This window comes from Nylanderia fulva, unplaced genomic scaffold (assembly GCF_048542155.1).
Source record: "Nylanderia fulva isolate GAGA-0341 unplaced genomic scaffold, ASM4854215v1 Scaffold33, whole genome shotgun sequence".
Classification (NCBI taxonomy): Eukaryota; Metazoa; Arthropoda; class Insecta; order Hymenoptera; family Formicidae; genus Nylanderia; species Nylanderia fulva.
In genome coordinates, this window is record NW_028190400.1 from 896,266 (window position 1) to 920,556 (window position 24,291).

General features: G+C 34.6%; 1 protein-coding gene across 7 annotated transcripts in view; it reads right to left on the reverse strand.

Annotated features, from left to right (window-relative positions):
* Positions 1-1,034: 1,034 nt before the first annotated feature.
* Ih (hyperpolarization activated cyclic nucleotide gated potassium channel Ih) overlaps positions 1,035-24,291 on the reverse strand; it is a 149,321-nt gene continuing 126,064 nt past the window's right edge. For 3 of the 7 annotated variants that reach the window (XM_085484988.1, XM_085484985.1, XM_085484984.1), the window contains 8 exons: positions 20,628-20,735; positions 13,748-13,897; positions 12,944-13,162; positions 12,710-12,856; positions 12,375-12,492; positions 11,929-12,217; positions 10,746-10,881; positions 1,035-10,540 (listed from right to left, as the gene is read on the reverse strand). In XM_085484988.1, the coding sequence (XP_085341114.1) occupies positions 10,394-10,540; positions 10,746-10,881; positions 11,929-12,217; positions 12,375-12,492; positions 12,710-12,856; positions 12,944-13,162; positions 13,748-13,897; positions 20,628-20,735 (1,314 nt within the window). In that variant the 3' untranslated portion in view covers positions 1,035-10,393. The remainder of the gene's footprint in view (positions 10,541-10,745; positions 10,882-11,928; positions 12,218-12,374; positions 12,493-12,709; positions 12,857-12,943; positions 13,163-13,747; positions 13,898-20,627; positions 20,736-24,291) is intronic. The other 4 variants (XM_085484986.1, XM_085484983.1, XM_085484989.1 and 1 more) reach the window with 3 other exon arrangements.

Consider the following 24,291-nt stretch of genomic DNA (forward strand, 5'->3'; position numbering starts at 1 on the left):
TTTTATACATTTTATATAGAATTATTTTTTAAAAAATGATTTACAAATTTACTAATCTTTTTATATATGTATACAAAATACAATACAATTTTTTAAAATTTTTTATATTTTTTTTTTAATATAGTTTTTTTTATATTCGAAAAAATATAACTGTTAGATAAGCGAATGCATGATTGTTAGCCAGCCATAGAAATCCGAATTCGAAAGAAGACAAACTTGAGTGTATTAATGAAACGCTCTTTCAATTAGAATAGTGAGAAAGAATGTCTAATTTACGTACTATCAATCCACCGAGAAGAATTTTTTAGTTTTCGTAAGTTTTTAGTTCTACATATAGTTTAAAATATAAAATATTATTAATTCTCGATTTTGATCAAAGAGTTACTATTATAGTTAAATTCGGATTGAAATAGTTTTTACAAGAAAATCCTTGGTGTAATTAACATAATCTTTGAAACCCAATATTTATTTTTTTATTTAACAAATTTATTTGTTAATTCCAAAGAAGCAAAATATGCGTATAAATAAGTTTTTGAATGAAATGTTTTACGTGAAGTACTTGTTGCATTTCTTTCATTAGATTTTTAAGGAAAGTATGTCAGATGCATCTCTTTTTTTGTACTCGAAAAACATTTTTGTAATTCAAATATAGATATATAATTATATTTGCGCAATTTGCGTTTAATTGAATAACTACACGAGTAGACAAATACTCTTAAATATTTGTTTTGACACGATTCAAAGTATATATATTTAGGTTTCAAAACATACATTTTAATTGTATCAAATAATTCAACTGAATTTGTGGAAGAAGATAATCTCGTGTATATATTAATCATTTATCTCGCGTATTTTTCTGTTACCACAGTTTAGGTAAAACTTTTTTTATTAATTTTTTTATCATTATCTGATTTATTGTTTGTAGAAAAGTCTACGCGATTGTAATACAGTATAACAAACGTGCGTTCAAGTAAATTTTACACGAATCGTAGGATGGTAGTACGAGGAGAAATCAATTTCTTGTACAGGCAATACTAATTGCACCAAAGTATTTATTCTTAGAATAAGTAGCAGCGAAGGCACTAAATTATATTTGTTTATCAATGATTATTACGAAAGTAAAGTTAACATTTTATCAGCATGCAAGTGTCGTCTAGAAACGAGGACAGTTTTTCGGAAACTCTATATAAATCTTTTTACAAATACGAGCGTCATCATCATATTTTTGCCGCAATGTAAAGAAGTAGTACTGCGTGTTTTATTTCATTATTTTATTTCAGGCGTCTTTTTTCAAATTATTTCTATTTCCCATTTCGTGCGGGATAACTATTAACATAATGTAAACTTGTTGCAAAATATTGATCGCAGAATCGTTTCGGCGAACTAACGCAGTAACAAAGAAATGAACATATGTATTTTATGCCGATTAAAGTTCTAATTATGACACATAATTATGACACTCGTCAAATGAGAGACGCCAAGACAAAAAAATTAGAGTAATGTATAATTCGCAGGCGATTGCGTTAATCGCGTCATGCATATGGAAATGTATTTGACGAGGTATACAAACGTTTGCCTTATTTTCGCTGACATCAGCATAGAGAGACGATTTTTTTTCCCACTACGTGATTAGCCTTAATACTTGTTTCTTTTGCAATTGTTCTCTTCGCTACTTATACGATTTATCGCGATTGACTTCACTGGTAGAGAACGCGTGTCGCTTTTATAATATTTATTTGCAATTCATTCTATATATGTACACATTTGTCCGCGTGTCCGTGTACATTGATAACACGTCCTTTTAACGCACTAAATCCGATAATGGTGATCGTAAAATATAATCTCTAGCGAAAAGTTTTTAATGTTTTTCACATGAAAAATTTAGTAGTCGGATAAGAAATGTCGTCACATTCATGCATTAGTTATGTTGTTATATTACGCAGTTTCGCAAAGCTTTGTTATGCGAACGTGTTTCATTGTACACGAACGTGTGGACATATTTAACGTAGATTTATCAGTGATTAAATAATAGCATAGAAAATAATTCTTTTCTTCACCACGAAGCTAGAGTCTTTCAACTATTTTTTTGCCATTGACCTTTGATACTTGATATTGTATATTTTTACTCTCATTTTCTTCTCTCTTATACATACATACATACATACATATATATATATATATATATATATATATATATATATGTATATATGTATATATATGTATGTATATAGCTTGTTAGTTCTTCAACTAGTTAGTCGCTAGTGTGTGATACTGTATGAAATCTTTCGGAATATGCATGTATGTATATGTTGTGTCCATGTGTGTCTCTGTATACTTGTACATATGCATTCACACTTGTCAACTGCTGAATGATTATACGTGTTGATGCATGTATAATTTCGTCGGTAGGCAGGACACAATATGTGACGAGATATGCACTAACGTTCTTTTTTATTCAGATAAAAACTGAAAACTCTTTATTAATATCGTGTTCATCGTCATAAAAGATATTGCTACAAAATGTGTATTGTACCTTAAATAGTATTAATGTCATTATTACTTATAATTTGATTTTTACAAGTGACCGAGTAATACCGAAACGCATGAACCGATTAATACCAAAACGCGCGCACTTTGTTGTCACAGCTTGTATCCCACAATCTTATTCCTCGAGTCAGTGTTGTTCATGAAATTGATTGATTGGCATCGTATTGGCTTAGTATCTGCTTAACACCACACGCATGAGAAAGAAATTAATTCGTATAATTACAACCGCGATATACTGGCGACAGAATTCAAATGTATTACATACGTATCATAAGCAAATGTCAAAACGTAAAAAAATGAGATGCCAAAATATATATATATATATGTGCGCAATTTAAAAATTTTCGAAGCACATTACCTTAACGCAGTCACTTCGAAAATTGCGAAAAACAATTTTGCGTTGCAATTAGAGTTGATTTTAATATTACATTATACAGATTATTTTCATGTTTGTTCAAAATTTGTGTCATTTCGCGATTATGATTAAGATTTGTGTGCACAAAAGTCATTAGTTAATTTTTTTTTTTTTTAAATTCTTCTTCACAGTTAGGAACTTCCGTCTTATATATGTTCTATAACATTCGCGATTCCTCATTCTCCTATGGCACATATGTCAAGGCGTAACAACTAACTTTAAAACTAGAATTGCAGATATATTTGATGGCGTTTTCATTTGTTCGCTTGACTTTTCTTTTCTATGATATATGAGTTATCTGGAGAATTGAAAGCACAGATAAAAATAAAATCTAGTTTTCTTCCGCGGAAACTTATTACGTAGAAATGAAATGGACGGGCGAATTCAAGTATTGCCATCGATGGTATGTACATGATTAATGATCGCTCTTTCGCTCGCGCTCTAGAGTGATTCAATTTCTTAATATAATACATTTAATAATATACTCTCACTTTTTGCATCTTCACATGCCTTACTTGTATTTTCGTGCGCTTTTGAGAGGTCTTGCATACATTGCATGTCAGAGTGATTGTTTCTCTCTGCTATTTGTTGATGTGATTACACGTATAATACGTATCGTGATCGTTCGCGATCACGGTATATCTTATGCGTGCACGCTTTTAGGTGAATGTATAGGTACTCTTTTTTTCTACTTATGTACTCTTTGATGTGCATTGGTTTTTGACTCATTTGCCTATTGTGTCATGTGTATTTGTATATGTGTGTATGTATGTATGTATCTGTGTGTGTGTGTGTGTGTGTGTGTGACATGTATACTTAATATTTATATACCTTCTCTCTCTCTGGTATCTCAATTATACAGTAACATTTTGCTAAGGCATTCGTTATGGCAAGTATATTTTAAAGGTGCCGATGTCTAAATACGCGCGTGAAATACTTCTCGTACACTTTATAAAAGTATAGTCGGCCGGTTATAATCCCCCTATAAATATAATATGTAGCCAGGCTAGGATCTCGAATCAGTTTTTCAAAGGAAACGACGGCCTCGTTGGAAAAGAACTGTGACCTCGATTCGAATTTTTTTGTTATATGCATAGATATATGCGGCTTGCATACACTCGCGGCCCGCGCTAATTTTTTCTTTTCCTACTCGCATGCAATTCCTCGATCTAGTGTTTTGTACGCCTAATTATTCCGTTAGTAAAATATATCGAATCGCAAATCACTACAAGGTAAATCGCGAAACGAGAAAGAAGTTAGATCTCGAGAAAGCACGAGTGTGTGTTCCTTCGGCCAGAACGCTCCGTCCGACTACTCACTTCCACTCGGTATATATATAAGTGATACACTAACGAGATACGCAACTGTATCTCGTGAGAAATTGTACGACAGTTTGAAACATTCGTACGTACCAAGCGTTATTAGCTGAAGGTCCAATTGATTTCCTCGTTCGAATTAAATCCTTGGCTATTAATTATTGCTTACTCACAGCATCAGCCGGTTTCAATGAAATACGCACGGCAGCGTAGAACATACGGCTTTTATAGTCCGCGCGTGTATTTACTATTATTACTTTGCACTCTCTCATGACATATGTAAGATTGTTTTGCGAGTAATGGCGTAGCATCGATTAAAGCAAATCTTTTCGTTAATATATATTCGAATTTTACAGAAATTTCCACACAAATGTCAAATATATATTTATGTACTAATAAATATATCATTTATATATTGATAAATATATAAATATATATTTAACTGTAGCGTCAAATTATTTGAAAAATTCTTTATACTTTAATTACCGTCAAGCAAATAATGGCGGAAACATTTGCAGGGCAATGTTGTGTGAGCTACACCATTAGCGTCGCAAAAGATGTTGGCAACAAACTTTTTTTTTAGAGAACCGCAGCATTCTTACTCTGCCATGTGTTTCATCCAAATTTTTAATTTCGTATACGATCTTTGTAGTTCGATTCTCGGATAAATCTTATTTTACAAAACACCAAGTAAAATCTGCGGATCGCTAAAGAAACGAAAACGGACTCGCGTAGAAAAATTAAAGTATACTCTCATCGTATATCTCTCATTTCTCTCATTCCCAATTATTTATCTCTATAACAAACCTCTCACTATAACTGATATAATTCTCTCCCCGTTGCACGCTGCTTTTCTTCGCACGTGAGAAACGAGATCGTAATCACACAAAAACGCAATGTCGTATGTAATAGAAAAAACATCGATAGTCTCGTACCAGCGTACATATTCATACCATAAGCACGACGTCGAAATTCCCGCTCATGGTGTGAACCCTGTAGAAAAACTCTTTCGTAGAAAATTGACGCTAGGGTATAATGTTTTCTTCATTTTATTTTTTTTTTACAAGGCGTACTATGCACACATTTCCCGGCTAGCTGCCCTAGTTTTCACACGGTGCCACGATACTTGAGAGCTTTAGGAGGCACAAATATGAATTTTGTATAATTCAGATTAGTAATTATTCAAAAAAACTTGTTGAAATAAATATGACAAATTTTTTCACAGTCACTTAAGAGAGAGATTTCATGAAGATTTAATTAATGAACCAATTATGAGAAAATTTTATAAGAGAGATAATTATTTAATGACGAATTAATTGGTATACTTTTCCGATTTTTTTGTGAAATGCATTTGCTATTATTTATGACTCCTTTAGAAAAAACTGTGGCGTTTGATATAGCACCATTGCACTCATGCAATCGTTAAGGTCTAGCGCGATTATACATCTCTATTTAATACTATACAAGAATTACCGCAATAACGCAAGCTTTAATGTGCGCGTAATTCGTTGTCTCAATCACATTTGATTTCTGAACAGTTGTAGAAAAACGGATAATGTATGGATCTATATAAAATGACGATATTCACATTTGCCAAAAGTGGCGCCGAAGTAATTTAATTAGTTTCATTTAATATATGAAATATTTAACAATATGTTACACCCGCACAATGAAATGCTGCGTATAGGAGAATGTGAAAAACAGATTTTCATTTCAAAACTATATATAATTATGCGAAAATACCGTGCCACCGTGCAAGAAACTATTTAAGAAACATTTAACAGCCGATCGTCTAATAGCATTTTATTTAGCTTTGGACAGTCGCATGTTTCTTTTTTCGATCGTTTTTTTTTTTTTTTTTTTTAATGGTTTTCGATCCTCGAAACCGGAAACGGAAAGTTGTAAGTTTACCTCAAGAGGAAGATATAATTTGAAATACGGTCGCGTTCCGTCGTATTCAATACGATATTTAACGAGCGAGATTAGCGAAGGATAGTCGGGATGCACGTAGGTAAATTGGAAATTTCGTTCAAGCCCCCTTAAGTTGTATGTGAAATTGCGAGATTAAATATATCCTAAAGAAATCAATATATACGATAATATACGCTATGTTACCAGTCAAGCGTTTTTTTTTTTTTTTTACCGAGCGCGCTTTAAAAACAATTCTCGCATCCAGCGTATACTTTCGCGACGTCTTTCAACAGAACGATTGATATGTGAAATTTGAAACACACGTTCACGATCTCTTCTTTTTTTTTTATTATTTTCTTATATAACGTCCTATTTCGCATAGATCGTAAATTGACGCATTTTGATCAGCCTCGCATGACTATTGTATACCTAACGTTCCCGCAATCCTCTGTTTTAGCGCGTTATCTCACGAGTCAAAATAGTAGTTAAACCTGCGTTTTTTTTTTTTTTTTGTTTTTTTTTTTTAAATCTCGGGCTGCCAGGTTACGCCAGTACGGATACTATGCATCCATTTCCGATTTCCGGATCTGTTTCCCGTGACCTGATCCAATTTCGCCGTTTCACGCCCAATCTCTATCTCTCGATACAAAAACTATTCTCACCTCTTTTTTTTTTAATTTTTATTTAATAATGTCTCACTCTTGTCTGTTAGCATTTACGGAATAAGGTTCACACACCTCAAATAGTCACACGATCTCTGTTTAATTCTAAAATGTTATTCTCCCCCGTCTGTTTGTAGTGCACTATATAGATGCGTATCTCCTTATACGTACATTGCGTACGGTATATATGTACACGTAATATCTTGTATGTGTATGTGAGTAGAGTACTAACACAGCGCTTCTTTGCCGCAGTTTTTTTAATCGTTTTATCGACATAAGTAGACATTGGCTAAATAATAGTGTCTATTAGTTAGCAGTGGTAGTAAGAGTACAGTTTCTTCTTTTCCCTTTTTTTTTGTATATGATCACTTCGTTCTTTTCCCTCGCACTCATTTCGGAGAGCACAGTAACAACGTTATATATTTTTATATATAATATTTATATAGTAATGCGTACTTCTCTTAGGCCCGAACCGGCAGATTAATCCTAGACCGTTCGTACAGATTAATCTATAAAAACGTCGATTATGCGGTCTACGACTACTCTACCATTGGAATGTTTTGACCTCTTATACGCATACTCTTCTCTTTCTCTCTTTCTCTCTCTCTCTCTCTCGGTTCTATTTTTTATTTATATATGTATATATAGTATTTATATATATATATAATATATTCTTATTAGATGAGACGTGTGAAGATGTGCAAAATAATGACAGAAAACTATGTTTCTCTTACATGAAAAATAGGTACTTCTTTCTTTTTCTCACTTTCTCTCTCTCTCTCTCCCTCTCTTTCTCTCCCTCTCGCACGTGTGTGTTTCATGTTTACATATGTATATGTATGAAACTCGCGTGTAATCTTTAAAATCTTATGTAGAGATATATATGTACATGTATTCGCGATAACGTGTTTTACGCGTCAACTAGAAAAAACGACTTGGCTCATTTCTTTTAATCGTGCGTTTGCCGATGCGTCCCGTCATCACGTAAGTCAAAATCATACGCGGGCATTATTTTAATAGAGGATGAACAATTTACTTTTCACGCGTAAGAAAACATTACAGTCACCAATCTAAAAAGAAAAGCGAATGACTGCCGTTACGTTCGAGTCTATGCAATATTGAAGAAACTTTTTTTTATTAATCCTAAAGAGCACGACAAAGAGATTAACATATTTTGTTAAAAATTTATCAATTTTATGTATTGATATTGAATAATTATTGATAAAAAATAGGTTAAAAAAAATGAATTAAAAAAAAATGTATTGTTTAAAAATAAATGAATTTTGAATTACTCTTTTAAAAATAAATGCTGGGTAAAGACGTGGCTATTTTATCATAATTTTATATATGTAGAAATTTTAGTGGGACACAGTATGTGGGATACATTGATGCTGCAAATTTATTTGTACTCTTTAGGATTAAAGAATAATAAACGTTATATGATTCATAGTTGCAGGTACTACTATAATTATTTTTTTTTAATACTGTTTTATGCCGAATTCACTTGTTCTATGAAATCTTTCAAATGAAGAGAGTATTCTGTTTCGTTCGTCGATTAGGATCTGCAAAATATATGAAGCTAGTTCGATTGATATCAATTGGTCTTAAAGATGCGAATGTTTATAAATTATTGTTCGAACGAAATAAGATAGATCGAGCTCCGGGGAAATAATGTGATCTGTATAAATTGCTAAGTATCAGGGTTTAGTCAGTGTCAGATCATTTCTCGCACGTAGCTGAACATTACATCTTGCAACACGATATTTAACCACTATGCATAATATCTCATATATAATATATGTTTATCTGTATTTTTTGTCATTTATTTAGTCGCCTAATTATGCGGTAGTGGTATAGTAATCATTGCAAGTAATATAATCGTAACAATAATAATAATTTATTACATAGTATTTATAGCTTCTCTTATAGTACATCGCGTTATTTTTTGTATTTACCTCATAAAAAGATACTTTGCTTGCGTTTCGCTTAATATTCATTCATTGACATGTAACCACAGCGGCCCAGAAGACTCTCAACAAGTAAACACAGCCTTCGGGCCTTCGGTAGCATTTGTGTAGAACCGATTAATCCGTATAATCATCGCATCGCAATCTATTTTTCCTTCTCTCTCTCTCTCTTTCTCACTCTTGAATTCGTTTGCGGATTTTTCAACGCGCGACTATAGTCATCCCCTCACCGATCCTATTTGTGTATCAGGACGGTCTATCGAATGTATCCGACACTGAGTCGCAACGTGTATAATCATCACTCGGCCTTAGTGTCGTTATAATATTCTCGAAGCGAATCAAAACGTAGCAAAATATAGAAGGATCCTATCAAACAAAGCGAGTACTGAACGCAAATTATTTCGCGTTCTGAAATAAAAAACAAAAAGACTCCTCCAGTGAGACATTAGCCCATTTGACGTAAATTCTTTTCCCTTCATTCTTGCACTTTTTTTCCCGGAACACGGAGTATTTACGCGTTATATTCGTTTTACTTATTTACGCGGTCCTAATGCAGTACGAAGCTAAAGATAAATCGCGTTAACTTAATCGGAATACTCTGGTCTTACGACGTACGATTTCTCTCTATGTTAGTTGTCTTAAAAAAAAGAGTATTCTATAATTCATTATGTAGATTATACTGTTTTTTTTTCCTCTCCTAAAGTGCGAAACGTCAACTTGCAAAATCACAGAGAATTACGCATCATTACACTGTTATTTAGGATTATACCTAATTTCTCACGACGTGGACTACATATTCTCTATAAACTTCTAGGCCTGCTCTTCGTCGTCTTTGAGATCTTCATTCTTCGCTGCGTCTATCCGCCTTTCTTTAATATTGCACTTGAATGCGACGCGGCGATTATTCTCAATGAAGAGACGCGGCGTAAAACAAGGCTCCATGTTCTCCAACCGAGATACAGATGGTTTCTTTTTTCCATCTTATACGTTCGTAAAAGATTAAAACTTCATGAATGTGGGAATTTCGGCAACTTTTAAAAAATCGAACAAAGTTTGAAAGATAAAGGGGATCTAAAATATTTTTTTAAAATTTCTTCTTTGTTCTTCGCGATATCTTTGTGAAATATATACATATACATATATATATATTTTTTTTTGTAGAAAGATTTTATATATATTATTAAAATAGTGGTAATATATATATAAAATATTAACACCAATTCTCTGTTTTCACACATACAATTTATACGCGTCGATTAAGATACATATACATATATGTATATTAATCGCTGCATTTTTTTACGGATCTATATCATGGTTGGAGGATAATATTCGATTGTTCTGGTCAGTTTTGCGGTCTTGGACGAAAAATGCCGTCAGATTAATATAAGAAGGCGCTATAAATCGATTGCTAGAGGACTACTGTGGCATGGCCGATATCTAGGTATAGACCGCTGCTATAGGATCGCCCAAGCACGAAGCACAAAACCACCAGCTTTTCTATCGATAAGAAAGTTCTATTATTCCAACATGGAGCCATTAATATCCCTGCGTATGCTAGTAAAACGAGTGTCGTCATTGATACGAATCCTTGTGGAAAGTGTCGCTCTTGTGGAAGATTCTCCGTCCTTCTCTCGTAAGTTCTTGGCTCGCGAAATTGTTCTCAGACTTTGGTCTGGGCAAGAGACAAGCCGGTAGCGATCTAAGCTCCATACTGTGTACCTGAAATGACGAATTTGATAAAGTGACACAATGTACTTATCTATTTTTGATAAAAACGGGAGAAAATAGATAAGTAAGATTTTAGGTAAAAATATATCATGTGGAAATTTGGTTCTTTCTTTTTTTTTTTTTTTTTTGCTAGAGAAGAAAGACTGTCGAAATTATAGCAGATGAGTGTAAGTGACGTTCGATCGCGTATACTTACTGATTCTTCGCTGGCGCTGGCATGCGCGGCCTGCTCCGCGAGTGCATTTACTACAGCGTTTATCGTTTTTGATTCGCTGCCAAGATCCTCTTCGCGATGAGCCACCAAGTTAGGATTCTTTCCGATTTTGTTTAGCCTACAAAGAGAGCATGATTAAGCGTAGGGAATGTTGCACGGGGCATAACCGACGATTATTTACACCAAATTCTAAACCACTTAGCAGTACAATTGTCCATTTTGTGACGCTTGTCGCTTATCTGTACTTAACAGACATTATTATTTGTTTTACTACTTGCACTGCTAAAGGTAACTGAATGAAGTTAACTGATAAAAGAATTCATTATCTTTGCCACACACAATAATCAATAAAGTTTTATGTTGATTTGTCCTCGCAAGAAATAAATCATGAATATAGTGATTATAATAAATGTCGATATATTAATTCTCATTTAACAGACTTTATAATATTCTTAAAAATAATTTTATAAAAAATCTTGTAATATTACCGAGAAAATAATTTACAATATTATAATTACCTTATGGTTGTGTGACAAAAATTATATTTGAAATAATTTAAAATATGTTATGCCAAATTATAAGAAGATTATTATGTAATGAATGTGTCGAGAGTGTAAAACTTTCGTAACTTTAAAAACTACGTTTCTTAATTATTCTAATAAGATAATATCCGATTTTTTTCATTAGATATTATTAGATATCGGATATTCACCCTTTTATGCAGACGAGTAAAGCAAAAATTCCGATTATATTTATTTTATAATATTTCGAAGCTATAACCCTCTCAACTCATTATAAGTATCGTAAGTTAGTGCGCTTTCATCATAAATTTATCCCAAATTCTTTCCAATTCTGCACTGTCTCGCTCACACAAAAAAATCACACAAAGAGCAATATACATATTTGTATATTATTTAAAAAAAATTTTTTTTTTTTTCAATCAAAATTGAATTGATATGTTTGTGTGTATGTGTGTGTAAAACAAGCGTTGTGTTCTAACAACACATACGAGAGTATTGGTATATGTTGAGGAAAGAGCGATGATTTCGACAGGCAGCAAATGACTGAACTTCGTTTTGTTGAACAATACACAATGCTCAAATAAAGTAAATGGGAGTGATGATTGACATCTATTAGCACACCAACTCGATAGAACAAACCTAACCAAAGCTTATACCTCTCGGCGGCAACGCTCTCCATCGTTCTGCGCATTAGCGGATACTGGTCCAACACGGCATTGAAATGGTCCACCGAGAGGCTGAAAAGATTGCAATAGGTCTCCGCTCGGACCGACGCTACCCTCCTCGCGTTCGTCAACAGACAGATTTCGCCGAAGTAAGATCCGTCCGATAACGAGGTCGCGACTTCGCCGTTCGCCATTACGATATCGACTATGCCTTCTTGTATGAAGTACATTTTCGAGCCGATAGTACCCTCCTTAATGATGATATCACCTATAAAATTCATTCCCACTTGAATGACACGTACGGTTCTTTGAGCGACGCGCAAGGAAATACCTTTCCGTGCCGTGACGCTAATAAACGAGATGTTTTACATGTATGTATGTGTGCGATAGAAAACGCGCTTTTACGCGATAGCGATAATCGATACCTGGCTGGAAGACTTCGTATCTGAGTTTCGTGACGACATCCGAGACGAAATTCGAATCGGCATTGGCGAAAAAGGGCACGGACGCCACCAGCGATCTGCAGTTGTAATTTATCACATCCTAAAAGAGGAAATGCAATTTTTCGAGAACATTGTTTCGCATCGTATAAAAGACGTATTCTTCTTCAATCAATTTTAGAAACTCTGTCGACGAGTTCTAGATTAATATTATGTTAAATAATATCAATTGGCAATATTTAAGAGTATACTATAAAGATTATCAGATGTCTCTTTCAGAAATATTGTAGTCTGATTTAAATCCGATAGAAATGTCGTACTTCTCTCAATTTTTCCGAAAGCTCCCCAAGAATCAGCTCCTCGTCGAAGAACTTTCCTTGGTAGCGATGTTCGAAATACTCTGTGATCCTCTGTCTCATTTCTCTCGGTAGTTTTCGATAGGCCATATATTCCTCTACTTGTTTCACCTACGGTTCACAAGTCAGAAGGGGAATTAAATTCTGGCGGAAACACACATCGGGCTTTCTTGCTTCCTACGATCTTGTTATATCTACCTTCTCGCGATATTGTCTTCTCGAGGAATCGAGAGATTGAATGAGATTTGTCGCGTGGCCGAGGAAAAGAGCATAACACGTCGCGCCACTGATCATGCTGAGCATGGTCAGCCACATGTCGGTCAAGGATTGTGGCGGAAACCTACCATATCCGATACACAGCATGTGCGACATGGCTTTGAAGAGGGCCCACGAGTATTGCTCCAGCCAAAACGAGTCCTGTAAATAAGCGTCAGGTCGTAACACGGAAATGCATTTGGCGATCGATTGCCAATTTCGATACAAAGTACAGAGTGTTTACGCAAAGTCTCTCTTGCGAGCTCGCTTCTTCAACATTTACGAGAAATTGGACAATATTGTAAAATTGTTCAAAAGCTACAACATATCATTTTGACATATTGTCGCGTGTAGGAAAGAGAGAATTTCTCATTTAATTTTATATATGCTAAATATACAGAAAAATTCACTTGGAGAAATTTAATTCATTTCACCATTTCTGTAAAAAATACATTTTGAAAAAGTAATTTTAAAGGGAAACAGAGTATATCTCAATTCTGCAAAATTTAAAATTATATATTAGTTTATAAATAAATTAATAAATGTATGTATATATTTTTTATTTCTACATTAATATATAACTTGAAATTTGCAGGACTGAAAGAAATTTATTTTTCATATATTAGCCCATACATAGTTTAGCTGTATATTAAATATACAGAAAATATTTTGAAAAAATAATTTTCAAGAGAAACAGATTATAGTTGTACATGCTTATTAACTGCGCTGGATATATTAATTACTTACTTGTAACTCATTAATGGCTACCCATGAATTACTGGGAAATCCTTGAAGCATGGGTACCAGGAATTGCAGGCAGCCACTCCAATGACCGATTAAGAGCATCATACAGATCAGGTTAAAAATCCGCATGAACACCGACGCCATATTCAGGAACTGCCAACAACAACGGTAGAGTTTACTCTCGTGCCGGGTCGAAAATGTGTCAGAAATTTTTCTCACACTTTTTTGGTTAAAACTTCTCGTTTATCCAAAGCTCCGATTGCGTAGTGTACAGCAAGTAAGCGAGTGTTGCACAAAAACGCGTTAGATATATAATTCGTCGAGTACACTGTTCTATTATTGTTTTTGTTGCTTAGGTTTAGGAATATTGAATAAACTACGTGAAGAAGGATTCCATCACTAAGATCCAATCGTTTATCAATTTTTGTATATAAATACAGGGAAAACGAATGGTGAAACATCAATCTATTTAACCCTTTAAACAATAAATTATACTTTATTAAAAAAATCGCGAATTTTTAGAATCAATATTTAAAAATAATCTATTTTTTCGCATTTCAAAAATCAATTTAACTCGTTAATAAATTTAAGGGATTAAGAATTGATTCAAACATTAAGATTGATTAACATATATAATATATTAAGTAAGAATAAATGATCATTTAGATCTTAGTGTGGATAATTTAGGTGAAAGAGTGTCACATTTTTCCTAAATTGTCATTGCCTTCATACTCTCGAAACTTTTTTTTTCGTTCATTAAGAAAAGCATGCTACATTAGAGAATACGCATCACGTGGCACACAAAAAAGAACAATTTAACGTAACTTAAAAACGTTGATAAATAACTGGTTAATCTACAAATGCTCTAACAAAAAAATATCGATCATTTGCAATTTGTTGGGTCGAGATTCTCAAACCGCTTATGCGCCAAATATAATAACAGAATAAAACAGAAACAATCGACGCTTATTAGTAACGTCGATGCAATCCATTTGAAAGTGAATTGCAATTATTCGGCTTCATCGTGCGCAATAAGTACGATATGGGAATCTGTCTGTACTAATTGTAAAATGAAAAGCGGAGAACGCGGAGAATATCCTGACCAATTAAATTGCTGAGTTAATCCTTCGGGAAATTCCGATTCATATTTTACTTTGATGATTACAATTCATGTGGAAAGTTTCATATACTATATATATTTTCTCAATGATATTAATATAACACTGTTATGTAAGTGGCTGATTTTTTTTTTTTTAGCAATGTTAGCATGTTAAAATGGAAAATCGAAGATGTAATCCAATACAATTTAGTTGGCTATTTTTAATAAAATGATTCGCGTAGCTAATTATAGTATAATGCAACAAGTGTATGGTAATGAGATTATCAAAATCTCTGAAAATTGCAGATTTATTGTATTTTACAATTTACCTCCATTCATATAAAATTATGAATCTTAGGAAAAATATTCTTCTTATGCGCAATTAAAAGGTTATCCATCGGATTAATTTAATTATACATTTGTTCAGAATAATTCAATAAAGTAGATAAATTACTCAGAATGAAAAGTGGATCGAGTCTCCGCGTTCTTCTGTTAATCGAGAGATAAAAGGATCAAGTTATCTAAAGGATTATTGAAGGTATCATATGAAGTGCGATTCATGTTCATGGTTACCACATAAGGTATGTACATGTGTGGCGATGACATATATATCCGTTTTCGCACGTATGCGTGCAGCACTCGCAATGAGAAACGCAACACGTGCGCCGCCAATAATAATGAGTGTGTCATGCACCCGCGGTCCTCGTATTCGGCAAATTCTGTTCGCGAGTGTTCAGTCGACGACGAAAATGAATTTTCAATACGACGCCGTCTCAGAGCACGTACGAAGAAAATTTCCCCGAATCCGACCCCGTTATATATGCGGCGGCGAATTGATATCTCCGAAATTAAACGCTTTTGCCCAAACATTCGTAAATAGTTCAAACATGAGCTTCATTTCTTTTTTTTAACGCGTCTGGTGATATTTATCATTCTCGAGCTTTTGTAAGCATATTTTTTTTTGAAAAAAGGTCGTTTCTTCGAATGCGTGGTCGATTGAAAAATTGCCTGATTAGTTTATAAAATAAATTATTAATAAATTCAAAAGTCAAATAAGGGATTTAAGCAAACGGTCATGGGCAATCGCGGTATAATGATCTTGAAATCGTACGGCAGTGGGACCCGTCATAACGGGTAATTACTCTTGCAGTTAACCGCAGAAGTGACAGAAGCATTGCACTACTGACATAATAACATAATGACACATAATAATCTGCTCAGACAAACGTGTCATCTTCCCGAGGATAACTTATGTTAGTTTCATAGCTTCACAAAAATTTCATATATTTTCCTTATTTTATTACAAGTTATACAGATACGCTGTAATAAATATTTATAAAAATTGCAAGAGCAAGTCATAATTTAAGTTACATTTATAATAATTTAAAATATGCTATTTTCAAATTTAAGCAATCTTAGAATCTAAGAATCATATATAGAAATAACGTTTTATATTAAAAATATTTTTATGAATGAAATTATTATTTTAGTTAATTTGTCAAATTGCATAGTTTTATCACTTGTGCGTTTACGCTACGGAGACCTAGTATGCAAAAAAAGTTCATTTACAAAAATTTCACATAATTATCGTAAAGATACGGTCATTAATTAAAAATTGTAATAAATTATAATGATATAAAAGACGATGAGAGAAAGAGATACATCGTTGCCCAATCGCCGTAAGATTTCGATGAAGCGCGGAGCTCTGGCTGTCTAAATGGCGATAAAATATTATGGATACATTCTATTATCTATTGGATATCGTGATATTCCATGGGTGATGATCAATGGTACTGTTTCTGCGCCTACGGGAAACAAGTAAGAACACGGGAAACTTATTGCTAAACGACATATAGCTCAATACGTTACCTGGTCTACAAGTCAAGATTACGTTTGATATGTGTACACGTTTGATATACACGTACACTCACGCGCACACGCATACATATACCTTCGATATCTTAATTAATGGGCAATGTACATAATGTACATGTATGCGCGTGGCGTGGCTTCGTAAATTAATATAAATAGAGAGAGAGAGAGAGAGAGATAGAGAGATAGAGATAGAGAGAAAAAAAGGGAACACAAGGTAAACGATACATCGTAACTCAACATCACAACCTTCTCTTCTACGAGACAGTCACAAGTCCAATAAAGATGTAAGCTTTGATTTGTTATGTCTCCACGATGATGAATGAATAATCAACGATTAATGAGTCAGCGTCGCTAATCAACCGATGGCGATTATTTCTAAGTGGCAACAACAAACGCTCTAAAACGACACCGGAACAAAAATGAGTATATATATATATATATATATATATATATATATATATACATATATATACATATATACGCAAACTAAAGACACAACAAAGAACAATCGACGAGTTCACGAAGGAGAGATGTTTATAGTGGGTATATGAGTTTCACGCTTCGTTCGAGACGATTCCAAGTGATTTTATTTTATGATGAGCATTATGAAGGGACAAAACGACAACAAAACGCAGCGGCTGCCAAGTCAGAACGATGTTAGTTTAAGCGGCGCAAGCGAAGCCATGAAGCAAAAGAAAGCCGGATTTTCGCTCTTTTGTGTCATCCGTTTCTATATATTCGCTCTTTCTTATCTCGCAAGCATATACATATACATAGCCAGCCGTATTGCACATATAAGTAAGGGGGTGCACTTTCTGCGGTCGAGAAGCAGCGACAGCGGATACAGCAACAGTAAGGGCGAGGGTTGGTGATAACACACGGGGGTTTACATAGGGTGAAGAATCGTTCGCAGAGCAGCGGCAGGGAAAGCGAGCTGTCTACTCTCTCATACACATTGCACCCTAATTTTACTGTTTCCGTTTAACACTCGCGCGTGTGGCTTGTGTAGGTATATTTAGCGGTTTTTTTTTTTTTTTTGGTTTTATAATTCTTCTAAGATAACGATGCGCCTCGGGTATATGATAACACAATGCGCGATTTGCAACAAAGCGACAGAGAAGGGACGCCCAATCACGTGCGCTCGTTTTCATAGGAATCGTGCACACCGTCTAGCGATCAAAAGCGTTTCACAATCAATAGATAGTGCGTGGAAAAAAAAACAGGCTGTTCTGTGGTTTTTTATCGATCGGGTCGTACGTGGGGTTGGGTCGAGAGAGGATGCAATCGAGATACACAGGGAGATCGAGGAAAGACAACAAACAGTCGAATAGTAAAGAGAGGAAATTAGAAGATAGAGAAAAAAAAATATATATATAATATACATATGTGAGAGACGGAGAGAGAGAGAGAAAGAGAGAAAGAGAGGAAAGGGTTCAACGAGTATGACGATCAAAATTCGAGTCAAACACGCCATGCCGGACTATCGACAACCGATACCCGTTCGTTCACTTTCACAGGGAGCACGTATCGAATATCGCGCTGATCAGTCGACGATCATCGAAAAAAATCGGGGCCTTTACACCGTACTGGCATAACACGATGCACGCTCGTAAACGTGTGTGCCGGGGCGTTTTTTTTTTATCTATATACAGGGTTTGTCCGGAAAGTAATGCGTCGCATTTTTTTGTGACGCGACTATACATCGCAGAGCGATGGGACCGGTTGGGGAGGAAGGGGGGTACCCTTAGCTTTCCAACGGTAGGTCGCTCAATTGTTTCCATGCGCTTGGAGGGTTAGGACGGCTTATTCTGTGAACCTCTGCTTAGTGGTCGCGTCGAACTTGTGATGGAGAGAACGATAGAGCAACGCTATGCGATAAAGTTTTGCGTGAAGCTGGACAAGACGCCGCTGGAAACTTTTGAAATGCTCAAGAAAGTTTGGCCCCGGCGGACTTTTTTTTATTTCCTCGGCTGAAAAGGGAGCTCAAAGGACAACAGCTCGAGTCGGTTGACAACGTACAAGCTACTTCGACGGCCTCCCTGAACAGCATCCCAGTCAAGGAGTTCCAGAAATCTTATGACGCATGGAAATCGCGTTGGCAAAAATGTATTGACGCAGAAGGGTCATACTTCGAACAATTTTAAGTTGTTTTACCTATGCGATCAATAAATTCTTTTTTAAAAAAATGCGACGCATTACTTTCCGGACAAACCCTGTATAATATATATATACAGGGTAGGCCATTTTAATCTTTCCACTAAAATTTCTCAAAATCCAAAAATTTAAGACAAAAATGTTTCAGATAAAAGTTGTATGGTTTCAAGGGGGACATGAGATGGTGTCATTGATTTGACCTTGAATAGCCATTTGAAGGTTACGTGAAGGTCAACTTCAATTTCTTAAATGGAACACTATATTTTTTCTTGCATACTTTTGTAGCTGACTTCGAGATCTTTCCAAAACACTACAATAAATAATTTTTTCATGAAGTATTTTTCGAGTTATTAAGGCTGCAAATTTGCAGTATTTTGACATAAAATACAAAATATCTTGGGAAATATTCATTTTTCGATTATCATACCTTAATACTTTTATGCACAGAATAATGAGATAAATCAGTTGATGTAAAGAAAACACATAGTTACCTTTAAAAAAAAATGAAAATTGCAATAAGCAGTTAGATAATTTTTCTTTAAGACAACTATGTGTTTTCTTTACACCAATTGATTCGTCTCATTATTCTGTGCATAAAAGTATTAAGGTATGATAATCGAAAAATGAATATTTCCCAAGATATTTTGTATTTTATGTCAAAATACTGCAAATTTGCAGCCTTAATAACTCGAAAAATACTTCATGAAAAAATATTTTATTGTAGTGTTTTGGAAAGATCTCGAAGTCAGCTACAAAAGTATGCAAGAAAAAATATAGTGTTCCATTTAAGAAATTGAAGTTGACCTTTACGTAACCTTCAAATGGCTATTCAAGGTCAAATCAATGACACCATCTCATGTCCCCCTTGAAACCATACAACTTTTATCTGAAACATTTTTGTCTTAAATTTTTGGATTTTGAGAAATTTTAGTAGAAAGATTAAAATGGCCTACCCTGTATATATTTATGGACCTCTAAAGTATATATATATATATATATATATCACACACATAGTTACATAACTTTCTCATCGCTAGGCGGGTGCCGATGGTGAATGTATATAAAAGCATAGCCTATTGCTGCGGGTATATGTAATATATAATGCGGCGTAAAAAAGTATATAAAAGCTGAATGTTTGTAATTAAACCAACGAGCCAATCAGCGTACAGCTCCTCCGTCCAATTAACCTCGTTAGTCCGGCTCCTGGTCTTTGCGAGACATCGGCAGAATGACAGTCGATCGGTTTAACAATTGGTCCATATATATAATTGTCGCGCGCGATACTATGAATTGTTATTTCTCGGACATTATCTCTATCAAGGAGATCAATGATCGATTTGATTATCAAATATATGTGATTATTAATTGGGTCTTCTGAGGTGAAAATTACGAGATCCATAATATTTTATATATTTTTAGTCATGTTCGCGAAGAGAGCGAGCGAGAGAGAGAGAGAGAGAGAGAGAAGCGCCGCTTTGAAAAAAAATTGATATTCCGTTTTTATTTATATCGATTTATTGGAACTTTTGTTTGAAAAATGATCGCACACACGTATAGGTGGAAAGATAATTTTTTTTGTCCCCGGTTTTGCTTGTTTAATAATTATCAGATGCGTCGAGAGCGAGAAGAAAATCGGAAGAATCGACTTCCTTCTGACGAGTCTCGCGGAAAACCGGATGGGTGATTCGTCGAGGTCGATTCGCGATGGACGAATCGAATGGACGTGAGCTCTCGCGTTCGTCAGGAACGGGTTACCTTAAAAATAAGTTCGCTTTTGCTGAAACCGGACTTCTTTTTAGTCATATTGTCAGAACTTAGGCGCCCCCTCCGCTCAGTGCGTTTTTTTTGTAGGTTCTGCAATATCTAGAAACAAAAGAAAGCGGGACATAGCCAGACGTAGTAAGAAGAGGGCAGGTTAATAGAAATTTTTGGCAGGTTAGTATAGAAATTTCACAAAGAGTAGGAAAAACAGTATATATATATAAGAAAGAGGAGGAAATATAGAAAGAAACAGAGTGAGAAAGTAACAGTAAGGAGAAAGGGAGAGAAACGTCGGTGTAATTAGTAATAGACGGATATGTATTATAGTTGACAGCTTTTTTGCAAGATGGTAATATAGAGTGATACAGTGTTGCGAAGAAGTATGACAGAAGAATAGAAGATTGTCAGGCTGTAGGATCGATTTTGTTGTTCCGGTCTCTCGTAGGATCAGAAACACACTGCCCGTGTGCAGACACAGTAGCTACATCACACACAAACGAAACGCTGAAAGACAATCCCATCCCTAATGTATCGTTAGAATATGGCACTCGATCGCGACATCCGGCCAGCGGATATGCGCAAACGCAGTGGACGTCATTTTAACGGTTCCTAACGATGAGATCCTGCTGTATCAGCTTTGCTTGAAAGGAATTGAGAGAAGAGAAAGAGAAAACAGATTTGTAGGGTGTTGGTATACTTCTCATTTTGCATCTCCTTCCTGAAATAATACTGCTATAATACTGTGTGGCACATACACAAGCACATAAATAGAGTAAATAATTAATGCCAAGTATATCAAGTCAGTTAGTATCGGTGTAATACTTTTGTACTTCGCGAGCGAAGTAATCGATCGATCGATCGATCGATCTATCGATCGGAAAGAGTGAGTAGAAAAGTGTGAGAGCGGGAGCGCAAGTAAAAGAACGATTTCGGTGAGAGCGAGTGTTGTGCACGCGAAAATACAATCGGTACGATGACAAGAGAGGAACGATACGGTGATCCGTGAATTAGATAATTAGTAATCAATAAGCCATTCGTTAGTATCAAAGCTACCGAATTAGCCATCGCGCGTCAAGCGTGAAGCCACAGTTCCTTCTCAAGCTCGGATGAAGCTCGATGAATTAATTAGCGGATACATATGTAGTGGCATTTACGGGTTATATTTAAAAAAAACACGCGTCTTTTAAAGCCGTGTATCTTGTTTGCAAATTTATTTCACGTACGTTGAAATAATACAGGAAGATAATTGATCTGCTGTATCGCGATGTTATCGATCTTAGTTTCTTAATGCAAATTTCACAACATTGTTTCGATTTAAAATAGAATAATATAAATAGGAATATGTATAAATGTATTTGTGTGTATGTATGTGTGCGCATCGAAGAGAATATAACATTTTTATATGTGGCAAGTTATTCATTTTGTGTGACCTTGACAAATATTTAATGGAATTAAAGGGGAATTAATCGAAAAAAGACTAAAAAAAAGAAATATGAAAAGTATATATTAATTTATATTTAAAGCAATAAAAATGATCTTAGATAATTCGGTGAAATAAATAGCTTCGATTCGTGAAACTCAATATAACGATGAGAGAGAAATCTGTAAATCTGATGATCTGTAAGATATAAAAGTTTCACCCTTGCGCGCATCGCTGCTGTGCTAAAAGAAACAATCTGTGACGAGATAAACACACAACGGTTTGCATCTAAAAGAGGAAATCCTTTCCTCTATTTTTCTGAAAAATTTCATGCAAAAAGCACGAAGGTAGAAAAAACTTGACGGTGATCAGTATTTTTCGCGAGAGTGTTCCGTATGCTCTGCAGTTCGAGAGATGAGAGAACATTGTATAGATAACGACGAGATTATAGTACACAGAAGCAACACCAAGGATACGCTTGTTCATCGATCGTGCAAGCTTGCTCTGTCGCAAACATCTGCACATACATATGCATATATCTCGGGCCATAATTCGCGCGAAGAAATGCGCGATTTGCGTCGTGTTAAGTGCGCGCTGCGAAAATCACGCAATAATAATCGCGTGATAATTATTCTGCGTGACAGTTATGATTTATTGTCTCTTAATGTGCGCATACACACATGGGCACGTTTTAATTTATATGGCGAATACAACCAACCCTGACCATTATCGCCAACGGTTTGCTACGCGGTTGTTAGCTTTAATGTTCGTGCTCACAAAGGCACACTCATGTTTATTATCTGATTTAATTACAGTGTAAAGGGAAACTCGGAGAGTGTACGGGCGGAAAAAGTTTCTGCACTCATTACAAGAGCGTGACATTTTTGATTAATTAATTAATTGAACGTAAGACTTGGAATATTTGATCATGTTACTGCTCACATTACTTTGTTCTATACAACATTGGAAATCTATGCAGAGTTGGAAAGAATTTTGTTGAAATATTTGCTGATAAAATCAATATTTAATATAAAATATTATTATTGCTCGAAGAAAAACAGAATTACTGCAATACAATTTTGTATATCAAAATTATTTCAATTTCAATTATTTCATCAATTTAACATAATAATAATTTTAAATCTTTCGGCGCAAAGCCTTTTTATGTTTGTTTTTTTGCATGCTTCTTTTTAATCTTTCTTATATTTTGTGCCGTTTTAATTTTCTGCATCATGAATCATTTATTTATTTTTTCTGTTATAAGTGTGTTAGAAGTTTTTAATTGAAATAAATAGACTAGAAATTAGAAACTTTTATAATTAAATTGTCTTAAACTCAAGATGATATATCAAAACAACAAAAATATTATCTTATATTTTTATGCACAAGTTTATTTAGACTAATTATTTTAATATTTTAAGACAAGTGACAGTTTCACAGCGATCATAATACTTTGCAATTCTCCAAATTGAAGTATTTATTTAAATCTGCTTAATTTTGCATGATAAGTTCTGTTTGACGAAAAGTACGATAATTACTATAAAAGGAAGAAATGGAAAACGAGTTTCGTCTCTTTCCAGATCGAGAGCTTGCGATTAATCAACTGTCTCCTGTTTATTTCCGGTCTCTTCGCGAAAAACGAACTGCACGTATAAATGACACAGTACATGTTAACACACATACAAACACACACACACACACACACATTCTGAAAAATGTTATGCTTCGCTTTCTAGAAAGCAACACGCGTCAGAGACAGCATCTCTCTCGTAGAAAATTTTCCTCGTTATACAATAGAATCGAGACAAGACTGCATCATTGACGATTCGCCGTGCGATCGCGGAAGAGCATCAATTCTCAAGACGAATGAAACGCGAAAGATGCACGCGAGACAGAGGAAACGTCATATCCGCTAAACATATAGAGATATATTATGTATATGTATATATATATATATGTATACATATACATAATATACTGTATGTATATACATGTATATATATATATATATATATATATATATATATACATGTCAAGTAGCGAAATCGTAAAATAACCGCGCGTTGTCGAGTACTTCCCTCGCTCCTGTCATAGAGGCCAGAATGGATCTAACGATCAGATCTACGGCGTAAAAAGAAACACGCTGAAAAATACCGACAATATTATAATATAAACGTGTTCCTGGAGAGAACAAACAAACCAAATATGATAATATTACGGATACATACGTGGGCAGAG